This window comes from Elgaria multicarinata, chromosome 12 (genome assembly GCF_023053635.1).
Source record: "Elgaria multicarinata webbii isolate HBS135686 ecotype San Diego chromosome 12, rElgMul1.1.pri, whole genome shotgun sequence".
NCBI lineage: Eukaryota > Metazoa > Chordata > Lepidosauria > Squamata > Anguidae > Elgaria > Elgaria multicarinata.
In genome coordinates, this window is record NC_086182.1 from 21,424,352 (window position 1) to 21,448,054 (window position 23,703).

At 45.4% G+C, this 23,703-nt stretch overlaps 1 protein-coding gene across 1 annotated transcript in view; it reads right to left on the reverse strand.

Annotated features, from left to right (window-relative positions):
• Positions 1-23,703, reverse strand: part of ROBO3 (roundabout guidance receptor 3) — a 167,833-nt gene that overhangs the window by 55,438 nt on the left and 88,692 nt on the right. The window contains exons 3-6 of the mRNA XM_063139600.1: positions 8,865-9,022; positions 7,892-8,012; positions 6,592-6,730; positions 4,621-4,748 (exon numbers count right to left, since the gene is read on the reverse strand). Coding sequence (XP_062995670.1) covers positions 4,621-4,748; positions 6,592-6,730; positions 7,892-8,012; positions 8,865-9,022 — 546 coding nt within the window. The remainder of the gene's footprint in view (positions 1-4,620; positions 4,749-6,591; positions 6,731-7,891; positions 8,013-8,864; positions 9,023-23,703) is intronic.

Here is a 23,703-nt window from a genome sequence, read left to right on the forward strand (position 1 = left end):
TTCTTGGTGGCAGCTCCTGGCTTGTGAAATTCCCATTCCGGAGAGACCTTCTCAGGGCCTACTGTGCTAGTTTTTAGGGTGCCAGCTGAAAGCTTTTCCTTCTAGGACTTTGCACTGCTGGCTTTTTTTTAATCTGCTGCTTTTTATGGGGCAGAATTCCATGATGCGCTTACACCCCGCCATGCCAAATTCCATTGCGCAAGACTCCCCCACCACTGCACAATGGCGGTTTAGCGCTTCTGGGGCAACCTGAAATGAGTGGAAATGCTCATTTCTGGAAGGGCGTAAAGTAGCCAGAGTCACATCAGGGAGCTCTGCCAACCAGCCTCCTTCCAGTAACAAGTGTTTCTACACATGTTGGAAGTTCAGCGCTAAATCGCATAAGCACTGGGCCACACTTGTGCAACAAAGCAGGTGGGATGCACCACTTGCCAAAGCTAATCGACGGGGCAGAAAGGAATCACTGGGGGCTCAAGCACTTCATTGGATTGTGTCCATTGTTTCCCCCCCCCCTTGCTACATTTCCTTATTTCTTTTTTCAGGAACCTTGTGACTCCCTCTAAGAGCTGTTGATTGAAGGACAGCCCTGATGCTTTTAGAATAAAGAAACGAACCTACCTAACCCCCCCCCCCAAAAGTGGCAGGTTTCTGTAATCTTATCCCAGCATAAAAATTTATAAGAGCCTTGGGGTGATCAGGTGCTTGGGATATTTCCTGTCTTGATTTTTATCATCCTGACATCTGAATGTTTGGTGCGAGCATGATGGGTAACCAAATCCAACCCCCCAAAAACCACACATCAAAGCATTGGGGTCAGGCACATGTCTGCAAGCCCCTGTGAATGGTTGTGTAACTTGAGGCTGTGGGTCGTGTTGCGCTCTCCGCAGCGTTTGGGAGCGACCCCTTTTCTCGACTGCCGTAAATCCTGAAGGAGAGGACGGCCATGAAAAGAATGTGCCTGGCAGAGGCCACGTCCCTGCTGAAGGTCAGGCTTTGTCCCCTGAGACCACAGCCCCTGTTTAAGCAATCGGTTCAGGAGGGTTTATGTGTGGGGGAAGAGGGGGAAACTCTTGCAGACAGCATCTACAGCAAGGGCCATTCTGCTGGTGTTGCAACTGAAGATCAGCTGCCTTGGCCCGGTTTTGCAGAGGGGGCACAATCGGGGCGGGGTGATGGTGGCCGGATTCATTCAAACCTGTGCCTGGATGCAAGCCGAGTGACCTCCAACCCTTCAGAGCAACAGCCTGCTGTCTTAGTTGTGGCACCACCTGCTCCGTAATCAAATAAAAATGTAAATGGGAGGGAAGGAGGGGGAGCAATTTTGGCTCTTTGGTTAATGATTGCTGGGAAAGCCCCCTTCCTAGATGACACACGCGCTCGCGCCCCCCCTCGCATGCACCGGGCATCACTTCAAAGGCTTTCCGAGTCTGGGTGACGGAAGGGATATTGTGACTCAGGAAATTCATGGATGCCCCCCAGCAACGCCTCACTCCTCGGTGCCTTCCCCACTTCAAAGGAAAAGATAAAACGTGGGGGGAGAACTGAGGAAATGTTCCTGCTGCCCACAAACCCAGCATGAAGATAACCGGCGATGGCAGAACAGCCCCTCCCATCTGTCCCGAGGCAGGAAATTGAACTGGGTTGCTGGCCGCACAGCAAAGAATGAAGAAGCAGGGAAACCGGCATCTCCTATCACCCAGAATCTCTCATGCACCTTTGGGCTCTTATCTCCACAGCTTTAAGAAGAGCAGAGTGCTTTGTTGGAGGGTGATTTATTAGCGAAAACAACCCCGATAAGCACTTGAGGGGGAAGGAGACCTGCCAACAACCCCTGCCATGGGACAAAGGAGAAAGGAACGCTTTCCCCTATGTTGCTGGGGGTACGTAAGCCACAGATCTGGATGAAAGGCATGTAGATCTAACTTCAGTCAGAGGACCACAATTCATTTGAATGCAAACACATGCCACCATGCACGATTTCACAAAAAGGAAAAACTTTCACCACTCCAAGAAATGAATCTTTTCAGCTATGCAATTGGATACTGAGAACAATATCAATATCATCATCATCATCATCATTGATGATGATATAGCGCAGGCTTCCCCAACCTGTCTCCCTCCAGTTGCTTTGGACTATAACTCCCAGCATTTCTGACCATTAGCCATTCTAGGGGCTGATGGGAGTTGAAGTCCAAAATATCTGGAGGGGACAACAGCTTGGGGAGGGGTGATATAGGGCCTGTTCAGACAATATGCTAAGCCATGGTTAGCCCATTAAACCTTTTGCAGCAAATGGTTTGTGAGCATGTTTAAACTGTGGTTATGCAGCCACCATGGTTAGGAATGGTTCACATGGCCTACCAAGTCATGGTTCACACGACACACTAAGCCATAATGTTTAGCTCAAAATTATTGGGTCATCTGAACAGGGTCATAGTGTCATCCGTGTAACCAATACTGGATTGTATCCACATAGCACATTATCTTATTTTGTCTTGTCTTGTCTTGTTCAAATTATGATGAAAACAGAATGCTGTTCAAGATCTAGGCCAGGGGTAGGCAGAAGGTTATTTATTTATTGCATTTTTATACCGCCCAATAGCTGAAGCTCCCTGGCCAGGTATTTTGGAATTTAACTCCCAGAAGCCCCTGCCAACAAAACCAATGATCAGGAATGCTGGGAGTTGAAGTAAAAAACATCTAAATATCTGGAGATCTTTCTTCTGCCCATCTCTAATCTAGACAACCAAACTCAATGAATTCTTCTTGACATCAGACCAATGGATCACGGGACCCATGGAATCTTTCTTTTTAAAGCCACAATGGTCCCATTGTGGCTTCAGAGAGAGAGAGAGAGAGAGGGAGAGAGAGAGAGAGAGAGAGAGAGAGAGAGAGAGATGCATGCACAAAGCTGACCCATGAACTCCAACCCTCAGCCTTCCCAGCATGCAGCAGTGTAATGAGATGAAATGAATACTTACGGAATGGGCCAACTGGAACAAAGAGAACATATGAAAAACAAAAACAAAAAAACAAAAAAAAGTATGAGGTGATTTGGATCAAATTAAGCTGGTGTGAATGCTTAAAGTGTCAGTAAGAAAGTAGGTCCAAAATTAGAGTACAGGGGTACAGAGGCCAAATCTTAACTGCTCTGTCTGCCAAATCTGCATGAAATACAGCAGTATTCTTCTGGGCCATTCTGCAGTCACTGAGAATTCTCACTGTGGAGAATTGCCAAAGCTAGAGAATCCCCTGTTAATGCTATAAAACCTCCCTGTACGGGCTGAGTTTTAGCGACCAGAATTAAGCTAATACCAGGAACAGAGATGGGATATATTTAGCTTATATTTTATTCTATTGCAGTCGGCCACAGATTTTAACTGTGATTTGTTTTTAAATAATTCAATGTTAGGCGTTGGGTCTTTATTTTAAATAGTGGTGGCCCATTTAGATCCTTTGGGATAGTTGAGAGGATATATATTGCAATACTGAATATTTTAAGGAAATTATGCAGCTCTAGAGAACATTCATGGGTGGTAGCGTTCAAGGAACTCTGGTGGTGTCATACAAGTTGCTGCAGTGCCTTACAGGTACAGGTACACTCACCTCAAAAATTGTAATTTTTTAAGGGAAATCGTCAAAGGGCAGGGATAGGAGGAAGGAATCAGAAGGCAGTATCCAACAGTACTCCTATACAGAGAAGACCCATGGCAGTAAATGGGCCTAGTCTACAAAGGACTACCACTAGACACTGTCCAGAGATCCAGCAGGATGAAAGCAGCCGTTTGGTGTTTCCCAGAATGCTGTGTTCTGAGGTGCATTTTGGGTAGTTCAAAATGGCGACCACCATCAAAACAGCTGACTTCTTTGCTGCTTGCTTGGGACTGCTGTCATAATGGGCAGTAGTTTAATATCTACAGAAAAACATAGACTTTTTTTAAAAAGAGTGGGTAGATTATTTCTCCAGCAGCTCATTTTATTTGAGAGGTGTAGTGATAAATACCACCCCAAAGAAAGAGCTATAACAGAAGTAGGCTTGTTAAAAATACAAAACCTCAGTGTACCATTCCATGTGCTCCTACTGTAAAACCTAAGATACTTGGAAAAACATATTTTATGTTTGAATTTCTTTCTTAAAAAGAAAAGTCTTGACAAAAGCCATTGATGCTTTATTTGAAAGAAGACGCAAAGGCTTAAATGGTATCCCACTGTCTCTTTAGTTTTGAGGGTGTGTGGAGGAGGGGGGGGATCAGATTAATGGTGAAATCCTATGCAGAAGTAAGCCCCATTCAGTTCAATGGGATTTACTCCCAAGGAAATGCAATGATGAATCAGCAAAATGAATCAGTGAAACAAAATGGTGGTGATGGAATCACTACTTCAGTTTCATGACTTTTTGGTCAAATCACTGTTTCTGTTCGGCCCTTCTGTTCCTATCAGCCCTTGGGGCTAGATTTGTTCTGTTGGCGCTATGAACAACAAAGATAAACATAGTTGCCTCAGCAATGGGTGACTGCAATATTCAAAGCTCCCCCGACCCACATCTGCATTTATCTTCTTGCCACACCACAATGCATCGCATCTGAAGCAGAAGTTTGCAACCACTTGAGCCATACTCACCATGGACGCTGAGGGAGCCCGAAGCCTCAGATTTGCCCACACTATTCTCTGCCACACAAGTGTATGTGCCCTCGTCCTCTGCACTCACCCGGCTGATACGCAGAGTATTATCATTCTGAACCTCCGATCTGGGATTGAAAGGAAGAAACATGTCACTGAGGCCTAGCTCTGACCAGGGCCGGCCCTACCATTATTGCAGAGTGAAGCAATCGTCTCAGGCGGCAGATGCTGGGAGGTGGCAACAAGGTGTTGGAGGAGAAACCTATGTGCTGTATGGTCTGCTTTGAGAACCCCCCCCCCCAAGTTAGCCTGTTGCCTTCAGCTGCAGTGGAGGACGTGGTCTTATCATCTGTGCTGAAGACAGATTTCTCTGCAAGTCCAACTTGTGTTCATGGAATGTTCTTTGCCTAAGCAACAAAATGTGTTGGGCCAGCCCTGGCTTTGACTGAAAGGGTAAATGTGTGTCTGGGCTCAAGGCTGATGCCAAGGGTAGGCATCATTGGGCATCAGGTGAAGGCATGCACCCCAGCAGGGGGCCACTGACAAGCACCCCCTCATCACCATTTCAGCTGTCTTGTTCACCTGACTTTCGCTCAGGCCCAGACAGTGGTGATGATGAGAAGGAGGACCAGTAGATGCTACTGCTTACTGGCTCATTGCTTGGCAAGAAAGCCCACGGTATCAATGATGGGAAAGGGGAGGAAGAGGAATGGCAGTTGGTGACACTGACGGTGAGAAGGTGGACTCACTGAGAGAAGGGTCCCATTCTGGGTGTCTTGCCCAAGGGCCCTCAAAAACCTGGAAATGGCAGGGCATCTGGGTGAGGCAATGGAACTTGGTTAAAAGTAGTTGTCCTGGCTCAGCTCCTGTATAATGTTTGTGGAGCATGTGAACCGTGACCTCTGCCACCAAGCAATGGCTTCTCATGTGTGCCTGGATGCTGGCCTCCTCAATGGGCTAAGACAGCAATCAGGAACATCGAATGTGCTTCTTTTTCTGCCCATGCCCATAGCAACTGGAAAGCTAAATCCACAAGATCATCATCCTTATTAATCAGCCATATTCCCCACGACTATCGGTGGAACTAGGGAAAAAAAAGTTCCATGCTGCATTAACCATATTAAAAAATTTAAGCACAATTTTAGGGTCACTGGCGAAAGCAATTAAATCATTCTCCTTGCTAGCTTGGGAACATCTTTCCTGTTAGGGGCTCCTGTCTCAATAAAGAAAGTGCACAGTTTTCATGAGGGGGGGGGGAAGCAGGGGAAGAAAAACGGCTCTCTTTAATTGCATAGCAACTTGTGCAATTGCCCATGATGATATGTATCGTCAGCCCCATTGCGTCCAAGGCCTCATTAAGGGGATTAAGCAGAATTGCTCCTGGTCGTCCTGAAATCAAGACAAGGGTATCTGAACCATGTTTCTGTTTCGCCATTGTTGCTGCTCTGGAACTGTTTGGCTGACCTCTGCAGGCACCACAGTGGAGCAGAGGAAGCCTTCTTTTCAAGCCTGAATCGCTTTCCAGCCATTACTGTTATTGCTTGGAATTTCTGCAGCTCTTCTGAAGTGCAAAGCACTCGGTGGTCCTTGCTTTACCAATGGGGAATGACGCTGAAGGAGAGTGCTCAATCCAGGGCCATGCAGGAAGTGCCAGTCCTGATTTTGCTGTGTAGATTTGCCCCTGGTGGATCCAATTGTGTTGAGGCTGGGTTTCATTCAGAAGCAGCCAGCCCTCTAAAGGAGCTATCCAAGCTGCTGAATCTAATTCAGGGCTGGGGTTCAGCACCATGGATAGCTTCTCTAGAGCTATGGATGGTTCTGATTGAAACCCAAAATGGATTCACAGCCCCACCAAAACCATAGCCACCATCCTCGACTGCGCTGGATTGTAAGTGGACACTCCCATGCCCCACCTCCACCCCCGCATATATAAGCCAAGAAAGTGAAATGTTTTCCCCAGCCACCACTTACCTCCCTTGAGGAAGCTCTCCTTCTTCCTTGCGCCAACGAGATGTCGGCACAGGGTCCCCCTGAACTTCACAGTGGAAATTCACAGTGTCCTCAGCAAGGACCACCTGGTTTATGGGCCTTTTGATGAAAGTGGGCCGCTCTGTCGAGAATGAAAATATTGTCAGAGGATTTGAACTGAGGGAAGGCCCAGCGGCAGTCATCCAAGAGTGATCTGTCCCTAACTCCAGCAGGCCCAGGAAAGGAAGACAGGGAGGCAGATCATAGAATCATAGAATCATAGAATAGCAGAGTTGGAAGGGGCCTACAAGGCCATGGAGTCCAACCCCCTGCTCAATGCAGGAATCCACCCTAAAGCATCCCTGACAGATGGTTGTCCAGCTTCCTCTTGAATGCCTCTAGTGTGGGAGAGCCCACAACCTCCCTAGGTAAAAGGGTGTGGCAGAAAGAGAGAGAGAGAGAGAGAGAGAAAGAGAGAAAGAGAGAAAGAGAGAAAGAGAGAAAGAGAGAAAGAGAGAAAGAGAGAGAAGAGGCTGGCAGAAAGAGAAAAAAGTATCTGTCCACATTTGCTCACCATTGACTTTGGCTCCAACTACCTGTTCGCATGCAACCCCCTAGAAATTACCCCAGAGGGAATGCTATCCTTGGAAGAAAAACATTTCCCCATCTCCATGTGAGGGGGAAAGAATTAATCCACTTCCAGTTTCTGCAAACCTACAGCTGTTTCTAAGCTTTAGAAGGAAACAAACAACAACAACAATAACAACCAGGAAATCTTATTTAGGGATGGTTGAAACTATCATTTTTGATTAATCTCGGTTTCCCATTTTTCCAATATTAAGTCCAGTTTGTCTCCAGTCTTATGTGTACTCATCCTGAAGTGGCTGAGTACACACACACACACACACACACACACACACACACACTTGCATGAAAATGGAAAAGCAGTGTTGTGTACATTCCTCCTAATGCATGCATTTTGGTGTGTATTTTGCCAAAGATATACTTTCCCCAATCATTTTTCTTCATATAATGGATTTACAAATGTGATTTCCCCCAATTTATGCATTTTTGCACACACGTTTTGATTGGAGAACTCTGTTGCAAAATTTGGAGAAGTGAGAAGTTCGAAGGATGACCGAGTTTTGGGTCACATAGTGGTTCAGAAGTTTGAAAGAAAGAAAGAAAAATTTCCTCCCGACCCCAAATTCTATTACAAAACTCCTGTAGACCAATCTGACCTTGTGGAAACTCGCCCACCTTTTCCCCGCCACCCAATTCCAGTTCTCCAACTCCTGCTTACCAAACACCACCAGTTCTGCAGGTTCGCTATCACGTTCACCCACCATGTTGGTGGCCACACAGATGTACATGCCGGCATCGCTTTTCCTCGTGTTGGACATCATCAGCTTCCCACCTCGGATCTAGAGTGAAAGGCCAACAAGAAACTCTGTTTCAATATTTATTTATTTATTTATTTATTTATTTACACCATTTATCTATGGCTCCACAGATTCCAGAGGGGTAAACAAAAGAAGATACAAAATAGGATAAAAGAATAAAACACCATGTTTAAATTATTACTAATTTTTGAATAAACTGAATTCCAATAAAACCATGGCTGGTCAGTCAAGGAAGCCTTTCTGAAAGCCTTTCAGGGGGCTCCAGAAACAGCACAAAGTTGGCAACTGCCTGATCTCTGAAGGCAGGAAGTTCCATAGGAAGGAGACCACCACACTGAAGGCTTTTGTCTGGGTAGACCCCTATCGGGCCATAGATCTATGTGGAACCACCAAGAACATGCTCTCTGATGGCCTCAATGACCAGGCATGTTGGTAAAGGAGATATATCCACATAATATATATACAAACCCATACCTGCCTGAGTCCATCTTTTAGTGGACACCAGGTGGTGTGGGCCTGTGGGCTCATTTGGCAATTTGAGAAACTATACTGCGCACCTCCATAAAATGGTTGCTATGGGAGATGTGGTTTACTGCACTGTGTGAACACTGTGTGAACAGAGTGCTGAACAAGATGTACCTTGGTCTGATCCAGCATGGCTCTTCTGATCTTCTTTTGCCTGCATGCAAAACATACCTATTTCCAGTTCTTAAGGTAACTCCACATCCCTGCCCACACCACTTGGCTGTGAATCCTTGTACAGGAGAACAACAAAACCCATAATTTGACCACAAAGACGACACCTTTCAGATTAAAAGGTGCATAATGCTGCTTTTGGTTCCAAAGAGTGGTGACTCGCTCTCTTAGTCTCACCGTGATGCGTTCATCCTTATCACTGATGCGAATGTTGTTCTTCTTCCAGGATATGGTGGGCTCTGGGTGTCCTCTTGGTGGGACGCACTCCATCACAGCTGGCTCACCGGCAGCCACTACCACATCGCTGGGAGCTTGCCGGAAGTCATCTCTCAAGACTACAAGGAAGAGAGAAAGGTGTGAGCATCCCTTTGATGGGAATAATAACAGCAGTAGAGATGCAGAGATGGGAACCGCAGATACTTGCAGATGCTCTTCTGCCCCTTCTGGGCTACTACCTCAGCAGGCTTCCAAAAGCCTGTGTTCCTTATACCAGAGAGGAGAAACTTGGTGTGCTCATCAGGTGGAGCTATACATCGAATGCAGATGGTCTTGCTGGTGGCATGAACCATTGCCTTCTGTGCAGCAACAGCAAAATCACACAGAGGACAGAATGAAATCTTTAAAGTCTGCGACTCCAGCAAAATCAGGAAAGACGAATAAGGATGGGTGAACTCACCTGGGTCCAACTCATGGGATGATTGCCCTGCCGTCCCCACTGTTCGCCCACACTCATGTGCTATGTGAGATTCTTTGGTGGCTTGGTGAGCATTCATGCCTTTACTCTTGCATAAATGGGGCCTTTGCAGCCAACATTTACGCAGCGGGAGGAATTACGTAATTTCTGGAGCCTCCATTGTCGCGCACAATGAAGGCTCCAGACTGGGTCTGACAGCTGCCAGGAAAAAAAAAAAAAACCCTCCCGCCTGTTACCCTGGTTAGCCCCTGCCAGTCAATGTCAACAATACTAGGCTAGATGGACCAAATGCCTGACTCGGTACAAGGCAGCTTCCCATGTTCCTAAGCTACTAACAACAATGTGAAGCGGCCTTAAAGTATTATCACATTGACAAACGACGATGAAGCAGGATGCTGGCATCTCAGCCAGAGAACAAGACCAGCACAATTTTAAATCTAGGAAAATTCGCACCAAGATCCGGGTCCTTTTGAGGTGCCAGTTTTTACAATTGTGTAATACCCCAAACCTTGAACTGCAATGAAACCCTTTCCGTTGATGCAAGGCTTCCTCCCCTATTCCTAATGACTGACCCACGTAGGACACATCAGTCGACATCCCTCCGGCTCATTTCCTCCCTCGTCTTTGGCCCCAGCTTTAAGGGCAGCAGGAACTCGCAACTCCTACGCAGGAAACGACGCCCAGCCTGACAGCTGCTCCCTCTGCTATTCGGCATATGCCCCGATAGGGCCAGCCTTGCTGTACGGTCTGGAGGGATGCACTGAGATTCCCAAGCAATACACCTCGCCCTTGCCAAGTGCATCATCTTGCCAATTCCCTATGCCAGCATCATTTCTTGGACACCGGTTCCAAATGAACTCGGGTTGCAGCAAACTCTATAACCTCAATAGCCTCCTCCCCAATGTGGAGCTCAACTAGGCAAGAGTTGGCATTAGGTTGATCAATGAGAGATCTCGATAAAGTGGCCATGGTGGAGCATCAGCTCACATGCAGTCCACGCTCTGGCATCTTCAGTAAGGGCTAGGAATGACCCTTGTCAAAACCACCACCACCACCCTTGGTGAGCCACTGCCAATTAGTGTCAACCAGGCTTTGCCGTTCCTGGTGCCCTCCAGATGTTTTTAACTTCAACTCCCATCAGCCCTGGCTAGTGTAATCTTTCTTCTGCTTCATTCCTATGCACACTGCTCCAGAATCTATTTTAGATATGGAGCAGTATATAAATATTGTAAATCATCATCATCATCGGTCTAACTCAGTATGAGGTTTCTTCCAGTTTTCCATACATGAATACATCAAATCGGCATGGCTTTGAATAACATGGGCTCAGCACAGAGGATGGTTCCAACAGAGTCTAGTGGCTCCAATTTCGGTTGGGGCTCCGATTTCTATGGTTACAGCCAAAACTCTAATGCTGCTGCCAAAGTGCTGAACTAATTTTGGGCTAGGTCTCAGCACCTTGGATAGATCCTTTAGAGTTCTGGCTGTAACCCAGGATGGACTCACAGCCCCATCGAAATCGGAGCCACCAGCCTCCCCTGACTGGTTCTCTGCAAAACTTCTGGATTAGGCAAAAGCCAGGTGCTTTCTTGCAGGACCCCAGGGTGAGGCTGATTCGAGCAACTTTTTCCTGCTGGATACTTATAATATTGGTGAAATACTGCAACACATTTTTTTTTTAATGATGCCATCTGTGTGCACTTTCCAGAGTTAAGCCTTGTTTTCTGTGTGGGTGATAATAGCAAGAAACATTTAAGAAAGAAAAACATAGCGCACCCTAATCCCATTTAATTAAACACTGGTACAATAAAAGTATGTTAGTGCTCCATTCCAATTTATATAAAGCTGTAATTTTAAACATTAAAAAAGTGCTGAAAAGAATACAACTAAGGCTGCAATATTATGGACCCTGGAAGGGCATTCCAGCTGCCATGGGATGCTATGGATCACACACACACACGCACCCAAGGTCACAAAGGTCTGACCTTGTTGAGGGGAAGGGGGAGGGATCTGATCTTGCAATCCCCCCTTCCAGTCACCACAGAAACTTCCATGGCCCTTGTCTCTCTGGCATTGGATCTCTGATGTCAGTAAATCAGTAGAATTGGAAGAAATATACACAGCCCTAGAGCTGGGCTACTATACCCTAGAGCTGGCCTACTGAGTACAGGGGAGTGTCTGTGCGCAGAGAAAAATGCTGTTGGAGGGCAAACGCAAAGCTCTGGTGGACACCCTTGGGGCAAGAGGGTCTCCTGTATGGGATGGATTTTTGTTTCCTCTTCAGCAGTTTTCCCAGGAGCAGCCCTTCTATCTGTGGGGTAAGCCAGAGAAGAATTTGGGGACTTCTAAGGCTCACTTCTCCTTTGAGATGATCGTTTCCAGGCCCGGTGAACTTTCCCGGCTTCTCTACTGAAAATCTGTATTCAAGATGTGATTCCCCAAATCTAGTGCTGCAAATTGGTTGCCACTGGAGGCTATGTAATAGGAAGTGGAAGGTAGGAATTATAGGAGTCACAGTCACACACATCTGGAGGCTGTTAAGTTGGGGAAGGGTGTAATAGGATGTGGAAGATATAGATAGGATCAGGTCAGGATTTGGGGGCACTGGATTCTCATGACAATCACCGCCAGATCTGCGGCTGAGAAAAGATGCAACTCCTCCTAGTCAGGGCCCTGAAATGCACACTGCCTTGCTTCTAAGTCTCTCCTCTGCTATCTCCCCACTCTGAATTATTAAGGACCCCCCTAAGTCACCACTTCTTAGGCTGCCTCCTGTATTTACCGCTGCACAACTAATTATCCCTCCTCCGAGTGGCTCCCTGATCAGCCGCGGCTCGGCAAAATAATTCAGCATTTTATAACCATTACAGAGACATGTCAGGGCTTTATTGCACAACTGCCTGTCGGAGGCGATTTATGGCACGAGGGGAGAACTTCCCCGGCTTGTAAAACGCACCTCAGCCGCCGCCACCGAAAGAACCTCAGTAGCAAGAACAACAATTCATTTAATGCAAGTTTACAATCCTAGAGAGTTTGCCGCTCGCGCTCTGGACACCTGACAAGCCGTGCAGTCCTGAGGCACTAGAGGAAGCGATCCTTCGAAAGCAGGGGGAGAGGGGAGGGAGAACGCAGCTGTCGGCTTCTTATATACCAACTCAACTTGACTTGGTCAAAGGCAACTGCCCAACAAAACCATGAGCGATGGGAAAACGGGAGACACGGACGATTTGTTTGCACAGGGTAGCATCTTCCAAACATCTGAGGGAAAGCCTGAGTCAAAATGCCACTTGACTTTGCCATGTTGTTCGCAGCGGCAGGAAGGGAGGGATTTTAGGTTTTTGTTTTAAGGGCTCTTGACAGACATGCCTCATATACTGGTGACAATGATACAATCGTATACCCCACAGTGCTCTCAGCTGCAATTTTAGTTTTACCCACAAGTCACCAGAGTGAGGGAAGGAAGCCCTCGCTCTCTGTTGGCTTCAGATGCCATTGTGTACTGTTGCCTAGTCTCACTGGCTTCATGACATCATCATGGAGCCAAACTATGAAGCCGGACATTATATTCTGGCAAACTGTGGGTAAAATAAAATTAAGAAGTACTTGTGGGTACAGCTAATGTAAAAATCATGTCCAGCAATTGGGGGCAGGAATAGGAACAGGTGGTGGTGGAAACAGAAACAGAGGAGCCGGGAGAGTTTTTGAATGAAACCTTTCATGCACCTCCAATGCCCCATTTTGAGCCAAACAAATTCACTCAAGAAGTTCCTGCTCAGTACCATCCCCCTAATTAAAATATCAGCAACATTATACACCTAAAGATATTTTTTTTTACATTGCTTAAGAGTGCAAGTTACATGCCTGTGGAGAAGCTCACCCCCTGTGCTTCATGACAGTAGAGGGGTTCAGATGTTTCCCCCCAACATTGAAAGAATGCATATGGATGGGTTTTTCTCCCCCCCCCCCCAATGCACATCACCCTAGGCGTGGAATAAAAAACTGGAACAGACTGGGAATGGAATGGAGGATCCTGAATGGAAGCACTTTACACTGCAATGTTTTGTTGCAGTTCCCATTTGTATCATTGTTAATATTAATAATGATACAAACAACAATAATCAACAACGAATCCATATGAAACATTTTTTTTTTTTAAAAAAACCCTCAAATGAACGAAAATGCAAATACCACATAAGGGATTGCAGCACATAATTAGATATTTCAAGGCTCAAAGGTCCATCAACACAGAGGAGCTATTTCTTCATATTCTGAATAAATCTGAGGTCTAGAACTCCGTTTGCATTGCTATTATCATATCTGCTCTGAGTTGATGGACCTGTGTGCTAATTTAGAATCACGTGGATTATAGACCTTGACACATTTAGCTATGTGCTGCATGTATTGGGCAGGTATTTGTTTTTCATAACTGCATACTATTCCCACCGTAGATTGCTTTTCTAATGATAATTTGAGAATTTATTTATTACAGTTTGATTCTGCCCTTCCTCCAAGAAACGTAAGGGTGTTGCCCCCCATATATGCCCCCCATATCTTCAGAACAGTCCTGGGGATGGGTGGGTTAGGGTTAGGGTGGGAGGCGGCCTCCAAGGGCTTCTCCAACATTGAATGCAGCCCTCAGGTGGTACAAAGTGGAGTCAGTTTGGTGTAGTGGTTAGAGTCTTGAACTGGGACTCAGGAGTTCTGGGTTCTAGTCTCCACATGGCCATGGAAGCTCACTGGGTGAGTTTTGGGCAGTCACGGACTCTCAGCCCAACCTACTTCACAGGGTTGTTGTTATGAGGATAAAATGGAGAGGAGGAGGATTATGTATGCTGCCTTGGGTTCCTTGGAGGAAAACAGGCAGGGTAAAAATGCAATCAATCAATCAATCAATCAATACTTCTGATAGTCACACTATTTGCCTGAGCTGCAGCACCAGGACGTTTAAATGCAGGTTTGTAACACTGCTTTTGGTGCAATCCTGATGTCTCATGCTATTCCCCCCCCCCGGCCCAGGGAAGCCCCGAAGTGAATCATAATGGAATACCCAGGGGCATCCTGCTTCCCCCAGAGTGACGTTGCTTCATCCCGGCTTTGCCCTTGAGAGAAGGAAACTCAAGCGCCAGGATGCTGCCAGCTTTCCGAAGCTGCCCCACCCATCAGCACTCCAGCCAGAGAGAGCGTGTGAGCTCTCAAGTTAGTGCTTACCAGGCATTAACGGCGTGTCAATAAGCCATTTAACTCCTAGTCGAGTAATGCACCATAAATATTCATACCTAAGAGTAATATACTGAAATAATCTCACTGGTAATGAGCAATAAAATACAGATATATTGCTTATTAAATATTTATGTCCGCCACCTAGGAGTACGGCCGAGATGGCTGCCTTTGGAGAGAACCAAACGCAGTAAGGCAGTAAAAGCGGAATGGAGAGCCTTGCCAATGCTGGATAATCAACATGGTGCTTGCTGCAATATGGTGCCCAGGTCTTGGACAGCCGCTTCAAACACTTAGGCGTCACGTGCCAGTGAGGGTTGAGAGAGCCACGGACATCATAAGAACATAAGAGCATGAGAAGAGCCCTGCTGGATCAGACCAAGGGTCCATCTAGTCCATCACTCTGTTCACACAGTGGCCAACCAGCCGTCGGCCAGGGATGAACAAGCAGGACATGGTGCAACAGCACCCTCCCGCCCATGTTCCCCAGCAACTGGTGCACATATAGCAGCGTCCAAGAAGAACAGGCTGGGGTGATGTTCAAGATCGTGATGATTCTCCAAACATTGTCTTGTTGCTTGCCTCATGCCTAATTCCCATGCGCTTTTGCCCGAAAAGGAAAGTTGTGCGAATCAAGCACTGGTCAAATGGTAAATTTGCACAGATCTCCCCAAATTTGCGCAAATTTCCTCCATTGAAATTTGTTGGGCTGATTCAGTGCACTGAGGAAATGTTCATAAATAAGGAAATTGGCACAAATCAAACTAGGAATTAGGAATGAGACGCACACAAACATGAGCTCAACAATGTGTGAATATTTTGGGGGGACACGTGTGGTCGAATTTCAAGCTTCGAATGGGGCATGCTTGCACGTTTTGTGAGAAAACTGGAAATTCTCATACATCCCTAGTCCTGATACAGTTGGCAGTAATGGTCTTGATTGTAGTGAGGAGTCCATCTAATTGTCTCCTAATCCCACCTTTCCCATGCCTACGATGGGAGTAAACTATACCAGAAATTTGTCCATCATGGGGGTGGGGGGAATGTGAGATTTCAATCATGTGTTCTGACCATTTAAGACATCTCAACACCAATGCTGACTTTAGGGATGAACAAAGTCACCTGGTCTGACTTGTGGGATACCCACCCTGCTGCCACCGCCATTCACACCCTTTCCCCTGTTGTGTGAGCTTCTTTGGCGGCTTGGCAAATGTCTGCTGAGCACCCAGCAGCCATCTGCCCCATTCCAGAACCTCCATTGTGAGCAACAATGGGGGCTCCAGAAATTACGTACTTTCCCCACTGCATAAATGGTGGCTGTAAAGACCCAATTTACACAATGGGGAAACGTGCATTTTCCATTGTGCGCAGTCAAAGGGCTAAACAGGGCAATGAAACCTTACTTTGCAATTTTATTAAGGACTAGAAACTCAGGTTAAAAAAATGAGATTCTAAAGATGCTGAATTAGGGTCCCAATGCTAATTTCCTCATGTGGGTGTACAGCTCTGGACTCCACACATCTATGGGAAGGACATATCAAAATCCAATGTCCTCTAAAACTTCTCTAGGGTGCTTTGGCACCCCTCTTTCCCCAGAACTCATATGGCCAGAACCAAACTCGCTTGCTTATACACCCCGCACTGATTCTCTCAAAACCGCTTTCCATTTTGTATGACAGACAGCTTGAAACCTGTGCTCTTAAAGTAGAATTTTGGTTTTAAGCACAGATTATTCTTCCATTCTTGGATTTCCTGCTGCCTGTTCTCATCTTACAATCCTATCACTTCTTTCCCTGCATACTTGTACATTTCTTAAAAATAAATAAATGCAGCAGCAGCTATTTCTAGGGACAGCTGTAAGTCTCTGGTGATCTCACCACCAAAGCAAAGTGAGCCAGTAAAGGCTGCCTGGATGTTCCATTAGCTTGCAGATGTGCGAAGGAAATGGTCTTGATCTTTCTGCACAGAATTCTCTACCCCCTTCCCTTACTACTCCATCGACAGTCCCAGATCTATTCCTCCATCTACATCTCCACTGATTTGCACAGTATGTGAGCTGTCTGGGGAACTGGGTCTCTTCCATGTGCCCCACGACAGAGGATGGAAAACCTCAAGTTTACACGATCCACTGTAGCCCTTTAAAGGCATTCTCCTGAGTATGTAGAACAATGGAGCTGCATATGCTGTTCCCACCATTTGGGTTTCTATGTGTGCTAGCCCACTCCCGCATCTCTCAATCTTGTTGTACTGAAGGTGAGACGCATGTTCAGTGCAGCAAGTTCACTTGAACATGAGAAGGCTGCTTCACACAAAACCTGCTTTATCAGGTTTGCAGACATGAGTAGAACTCTATTTCAGATACATCAGAGGCAGGGGATGGAGCACTCTTGTACAACTGGAAGAGGAAGCCATCTTATAGAATAGTCCTTCCTGTCCAGGGACATCCAACAGCCAGTCTGGGTGGGCGAAGCCAAGTCCAGGGGCTGAGAAAGCTGCCAACTTCATTTCAGTAGCTCACCACATGGAGCAGCCACATACAGATCCAGCAGCTCTTGACACCAACTGACCACTCATACATGGGGCTTGTTGCTGTGATCCTAGGAATACAGGAAGCTGTCTTATACTGAGTCAAGCCATCGGCGCACCTGCCCCAGTATTGTCAACACTGACTGGCAGCAGCTCTCCACAGTTTCAGGCAGGATTCTTTCCTATCTCTACCTGAAGATGTTAGGGATTGAACCTGGGGCCCTCTGCCTGAAAAGGAAGTTCTATCACTGGATCACAGCCCCTTCCAAGGCTACAGCAATCACATATGAAACACTGCAGTTTCATCACAGATGAAACACATCATCTCCAAGATTGACATCTTCCGCTCTAAGTCATTGAATGACTTGCATGAATTGGCACTATGTGTTGATGAGTCTATACATGCAGCAAAAGAAGCAGGGTAGAATCCTGATACAGTTGAATGGACTCTACCATAGCAGACTACAGGCGTGGGTGTGGGTGTCCATATTAAATGCTTCTCCAGGTGGTGGTAATGGGGACTTCCCTGCAAGTAAAAAAGAACACCTAGCTTATTACAGACAAATGTGCTTTCACTCTGTTGTGATAGCTTTCTACTTGCAGGGAGTTTTTATTTATTTTGTAATGTAGGAGAGTATTTAAGAATGTGACACACACACACACACCCATTTGCAACATGAAGTGCTCCACTCCATGCAGGGCTCTACGAACTCATTCTGTTTGATGTGTAGAGCAAGCATTGGTTCCATATTTTAAGAGGGTGGCTCTTAAAACCTTGCTACTGGGAACAATCACTTCTCATAGGATGTGTGGTAGCAGAGCTCTTCCATCATGCTGCTTACAAACCCTACTGCCTGCGAAGTTACCTGGAACCAAAGGCAATCCAGAAGGATGATTCCATCAACACTAGAGGATCTTTCCTAACAGCTACCCCTTGTTAAAAAAGAAGAAGGAAGTGTGAATGTTTTACCTAATGCCAGTGAATGATCTGTTCCATAATTAGATCTCTGTTGGAGATTTTTCTAAATATAGCAGACAGGCACTGAACACCCCTCTCCTCCTCTCCAAATATAATTAATAAGTATAGGAAGATGCAATTAGCTGGCAGTAACCCTGATAATCTAGATCAATGGCTGGCAAATCCTTAATGAAGTGTTAAATTGGGTCTGTCTCCCTACAGCTCAAGTCCCCCGAAGGCTGTTTCGGTGATGGATTTTGTGCCTCTCCTGCCCAAACTGGGATAAGATTATTCACGGAGACTGATGAGCCTGGGGTAGAGCCAGCCCGGAGGAAAGGAGCTGAACAGCCCATCTGGGCCGGTGGGAGACTCCGGTGCACAACAGCGGCCTTGTTCACACAAGTCAACCAAGGGGAAAGCAAAGTCATCCTGGGCTTATGGCTGCAGGATATTCCCAATTGCTCAGAAATATCTAGTCCCAAGCATTCTGTGGAAATACCCTTGCTCCGGACGGATGGCTCAGGTTATAAACACACCACCCGTTCCTGCAAATATGCTATTCAAATCAATGATATTTTCTTTTTTTTTACTTTAAAAGGAGAAAAAAAAGAGTTTAAACACATTACTGAAAAGAAATGGCCCTCTGCCAGATTAACCTTTGAGCCTGAAAGCCAACCTTCACATTAAATGCTCTCTCCTGGCTTCTGGAAACTGCTCCAGCTTTGGCAACTTGCCAGGGAGACAGAATTCATAGCTGCAGGGCACCCTTCCGGAACACTTCTCTCTGGGTACCCTTGTCTCTGCCTAGGCTTGGCACGTGGAGGGTGTTAAGAAAGTATACTCAGTCAATCCTACAGATTGCAATAGGGTGCAGTACAGGAGGAAGTCTCTCAATTATCTCAGGCCTATCATACAAGCAAGGATCCCGATGGATTTGCGCTATAGCGTGCAAAGTGTGCATGTGAATCCAGACTTTCCTGTGCAAGATTCAAGACATCCTTTGCACCTTATTCCAAAAAAAATAAACAAAAGCCTCTTGATATAGCCGAGTTGTAATGCTGCCATTAGCTTCATTATCCCAGCTTCATTTCTAAACATGCCTCAACCATTTCATCACAGGGGCTACAATTTCATTTGCTACAAACTACTATAATGCTCAAAATGCATCTATCTTATTGCAGGTTCCCTTATTTTATGTTCTGATGCACTTATGGATGTCCATCACTGGGAAATCCAGGTCTTTTTTTGGCTCAATGGAGTTCTGCGGCATGTATGTCTCAATTTGCATTTGCGAACCAAGCTATGGGTTCCCCCCCCTGAACTCTAGGAATTTCTTTTGCACATTTTTTTTCTTTTTAGTGTCAAGCTGTGATTTGCGCACAGTGCTCAGATATTTGCATGAATTTGGCTCTGGTTTGCTCAAATAGCTCAGAAATTTGCACAAATTATTCAGATATTTGCATGACTGGCTGTAATTTGCACAAATTGCTCAGATATTTGCATGAATTTGACTCTGGTTAGCTCAAATAGCTCAGAAATTTGCACAAATAGTTTGGATATATGTGTGAATTCAGCTGCAATTTGTACAAATAGCTCCAAAATTTGCAGAAATTGCTCAGATACTTGGACGAATTTGGCTGTGATTTGGTCAAGTTGCTCAGAAATTCATTGCTGTTGATGTTTTAACTGCTACTGCTAAATTTTAAAAAGGTGCAATTTGGTTTTAATTAGATGATGGTTTTATTGTTTATAATATTAAGTCATCACATTATTATTTATTTGATAATAATAATAATAATAATAATAATAATAATAATAATGATAATAATCTTGTACATCATCTTGAAGGGGAAATTGTGCCCTAAAAGGTGATATATAAAGTAGGTAAATAAATAAATAAATAAATATTTGGCCATTAAATAGTAGGCATTTAATTGCCTTTCCAGCTATTGGGATTGTGAGGTTTCTGTATCAGTTACACCTGGACACTTCAAAGAAACTGAAACTGACTACAGCGAGTGAAAGATCCAGCCACATGGTTTGATTCCCCCAAATGGATTTGAATGTTAGTATTCATTTCTTCCTTCCCAGCCATCAGAGCTTTTAGAATTGTTGCTGGCACAAAAGCTTTTGCCTTAATTACTACCTCTGGATTCAGCTCTTTGCCTTAATGCATAATCAGATGTGTTTAAAGTAATTTTATTTCACTAATATTAAAAACAATTTTAAAATGCAGCTTTTGTGCACGCTAATGCACAACTTCCATTTGAATTTAGCCCAGCTAGAAGCCATGGTTAAACAGTGTTAATGATCCTAGTGAATGAAAGGAAACAGAAAAGAAAATGCATACAAATATATGGTGTATGACACAGAGTCATGTGTGCCTATTTGTCTCTTTCTGTGTTGTTAGTATTATATTCTCCTAGTTAGTGACAAGGAGCAGCAAAATATATAACATGATGGGTGCATTATTTTTGCTAGTAGACAAGTTGGCAGTATTTTAAAAGCTGAACCATGAGAACACAGCTGAATCACTCCCATGAGAACACATCTGTCTTATACCTCATGCATATGGTATACATATACATGGAAGAGAGGGGGAGTGTACCATTTTAGGACATGGATTCTATCAATGTTCTGTGTCATTGCCTAGTTTGCAGGGTTCTGCTATGGCCTCTTTAGCAGGAGTCAAGTTGGGCTAGGTTTCACATGAAATCTATATAGGAAGATATCAGTACCCTAGAAATCTCAAGGTATATGTTTCTCCAACAAGGAGCAAATCAAGACTGAGCCTTAAGCAGCAGTTAGGCTGCCTTTAGGTTGGTTAGCTCCACCTCTACACTGATCAGTCTTTGTCTCCTAAAAGGTCTAGCCTCTTTTAGCAGCCTCAGGCTGTGACAACGTTGGAGTGGCTGTGGCATACAAGTGTCAACATGGTTGGAGTCATTAGAGTCTGAAGATGGCAAGGTAACCTCCTTTGGTCACAGGGGAGCCAATATTCAGGATCTTTCTGGGGAACTAGGTCATGGGGAGTTGTAATACCTTTCCATGATTAAGTCATCTTCCTGAACTGTTAACTCTGGGGCCTCCTTGGAGGACAAGGGGTTGGGATCCTCTGAGAATGAGGGTCCATCACAGTGAGACTGTGCCCAACACCCATACATTTACTGGGCCATCAGAATGGAGAACTTCTGTATGCACAGTTTGTATGTCCCTAGGGTCTTCAACCCAGTGACAGCTCCAAATTATTTGGAGTCTGGACAAAATGGGCCCAGCCTTCCCCCCCCCCATCAGTGGGTCAGCCTCCCTGCTGTGTCAGCATTGCCCAATGGCTTTTCCTTTTCCTCTGAGCCCAATCTTAGAATGAGATGGCAAAGCAAACGAAGGGTTGTTATTCCTTCTCAATGCTCATGCAATTGGAGAGGGCACATAAACAGGCAGAAACAGCAAGGCAGAGTGGAAATAGAGGGATCCCAGCAGAAGGCTCTCTGCTGGGGTGTAGACCTTGACAGGTGCCTGACTATGCTGACCTCTAGCAATGCTCCACCTGATCTGGAATGCCAAATGCACAGGGTTGCTAACGAGGTGGAGGCTACAATCCAATACATTACCCAGGATAAATTGATGGACCACAGGGATGTACCAGACTTTAGGGGAAGTGAGGAAAGTGAGAGTTCAGTTTCCCTCACCAATGCAAACCTTGCAAGGTTAACATTAAACCCCATCCCAATTTATATGTCTCTGATGTGAACCACATGGTTCACACCATCATGTCTACATTACAAATGCATTGCTGTTCAACTGGGCCTCTTGCTGCAGATCTCTATTTTTAATCTTCCATATCTATATTCTGTACCAATTCTTTTCCCAGCATGCCTCCAAGGTCCCCTGCAACATAAGCTCAAATTAAGCAAGTTGATCCCTTTTGCCATACATCACCCACATCCCATTCCTATCCCCAACTTTGGTCTACCTTTCAATCTATCAAATTGATTGGTAGCGTTTAGACTGCAACCTCCTTTAGGGCAAACTTGCCATTATAAGGAGTCAGCAAAGCAATGAAAAGCGATATAAATAACAACGTCACAGCCATTATTTAAGGAGACCGCGCTTACAAGGAAAGCGTTAGAAGACAACAAGGCATCTTATCCAAACTAACCTCTGTGTCTGTAATCTCATCAATTCAACTGTATGTGTGACACTCCGCTGTGAGGATGTCTGATTTCAGCTTAAACTGGGGATAGTGAAAGCATCCTGCTGTTCACTCTGAAAGATTTGCCTTTGCCAATGTTCCACTCAGACTCTCGCATAGGTGTGAGCTTTTTGTGAGCATCTGATGTGAACGTTAGCATCAAACTCAGAGCTGGCTGTCAATCCAGCTATAATTAATTAATTAATTAATTAATGGGATTTATATCCTGCCTTTTTTCCGCCAAGAAACCCAAGGTGGCATACATAAACCTCCTCTTTTCTATTTTATCCTCACAACAACAAGCCTGTGGGGGGTAGGTTGGCCTGAGAGTGGCCCAAAGTCACCCAGTGAGCTCCCATGGCTGAATGGGGTCTAGAACTCCCAACACCCAATTAAACACTCTAACCACTACATCACACTAGGCTGGAAGTGAGTGTTTGACAGGCAAGAGTTAAGTTCCAAGGTAGAAAGAGAGGATCCAGAGGACCAGAAGCAGACACATTACTCAAAATGAGGCAAGAACAAAGACCCAGGGGAGCAAGAATTTAGGCGGTGGCCTTCCACTGGAGATAAACAGCCAACACTAGGTAGCAAGCCCTCAAACTTAGGCCATAGCTAGACCTAAGGTTCATCTAGGTGACACACAGGGGATACAGTGCTCAGGCAGGGGCGAACCCTAGATGATCCCAAGATAAACCTTCGGTCTAGCTGTGGCCTAAGTCTTTATATGGCCTGGTTGACAGGAATTAGCATTTGGGATCAAGTCACTGAGCTCACAGGCAAGTTGGCATGGCAGCCTAGATTGTGCCCTTGAAACAAAGAACTCCATCTGCCAAGTTTACAATGGAAACACAGTGCTGGTGGTGCAGGAGGTAAGGGTTAACCCTAACTTCAACCAAATCCTGACTGCTGTGAGCCCAGGAGAAGATCTTCCCTTCTTACTGGTTATATGATGCAATCAACCAGGGATCACATAGTTCACCCTTCCTTATTCTAGTGCTTTCCAGATGTTTTGGACCTCCATACCCATCTTCTCCATCCAGCATGGCCAATAGTTTGTTATGCTGGGAATTGTTACCAAAAACTCCTGGAGGGCACCAATATTGAGAAGGGTAAGCCAAACATCTGGAAAGCATCAGGTTGAGGACTGATGTAGCTGGTGTGATCACTGTACAACAGCCAATCGGATTCAGCTCCATGATGACATCTTAAAGCCAAATCCAAGAAAGGGCAATGTTTCCTATCCTCACATTGAATGGGAAAATATTTTCTTTTTCTCATTTCACAGTTTCCTGGAAATAGCACTTAAATGGCAAACGAGGTTTCAGAGGGGGCACAGTTTTCTATATGAAACATGCCACCCCACCCCACCTCTGCTATCTGTATTTTGCCTCAGCCACACTTATAATGCCTCTAGAAGTGAAGAGTC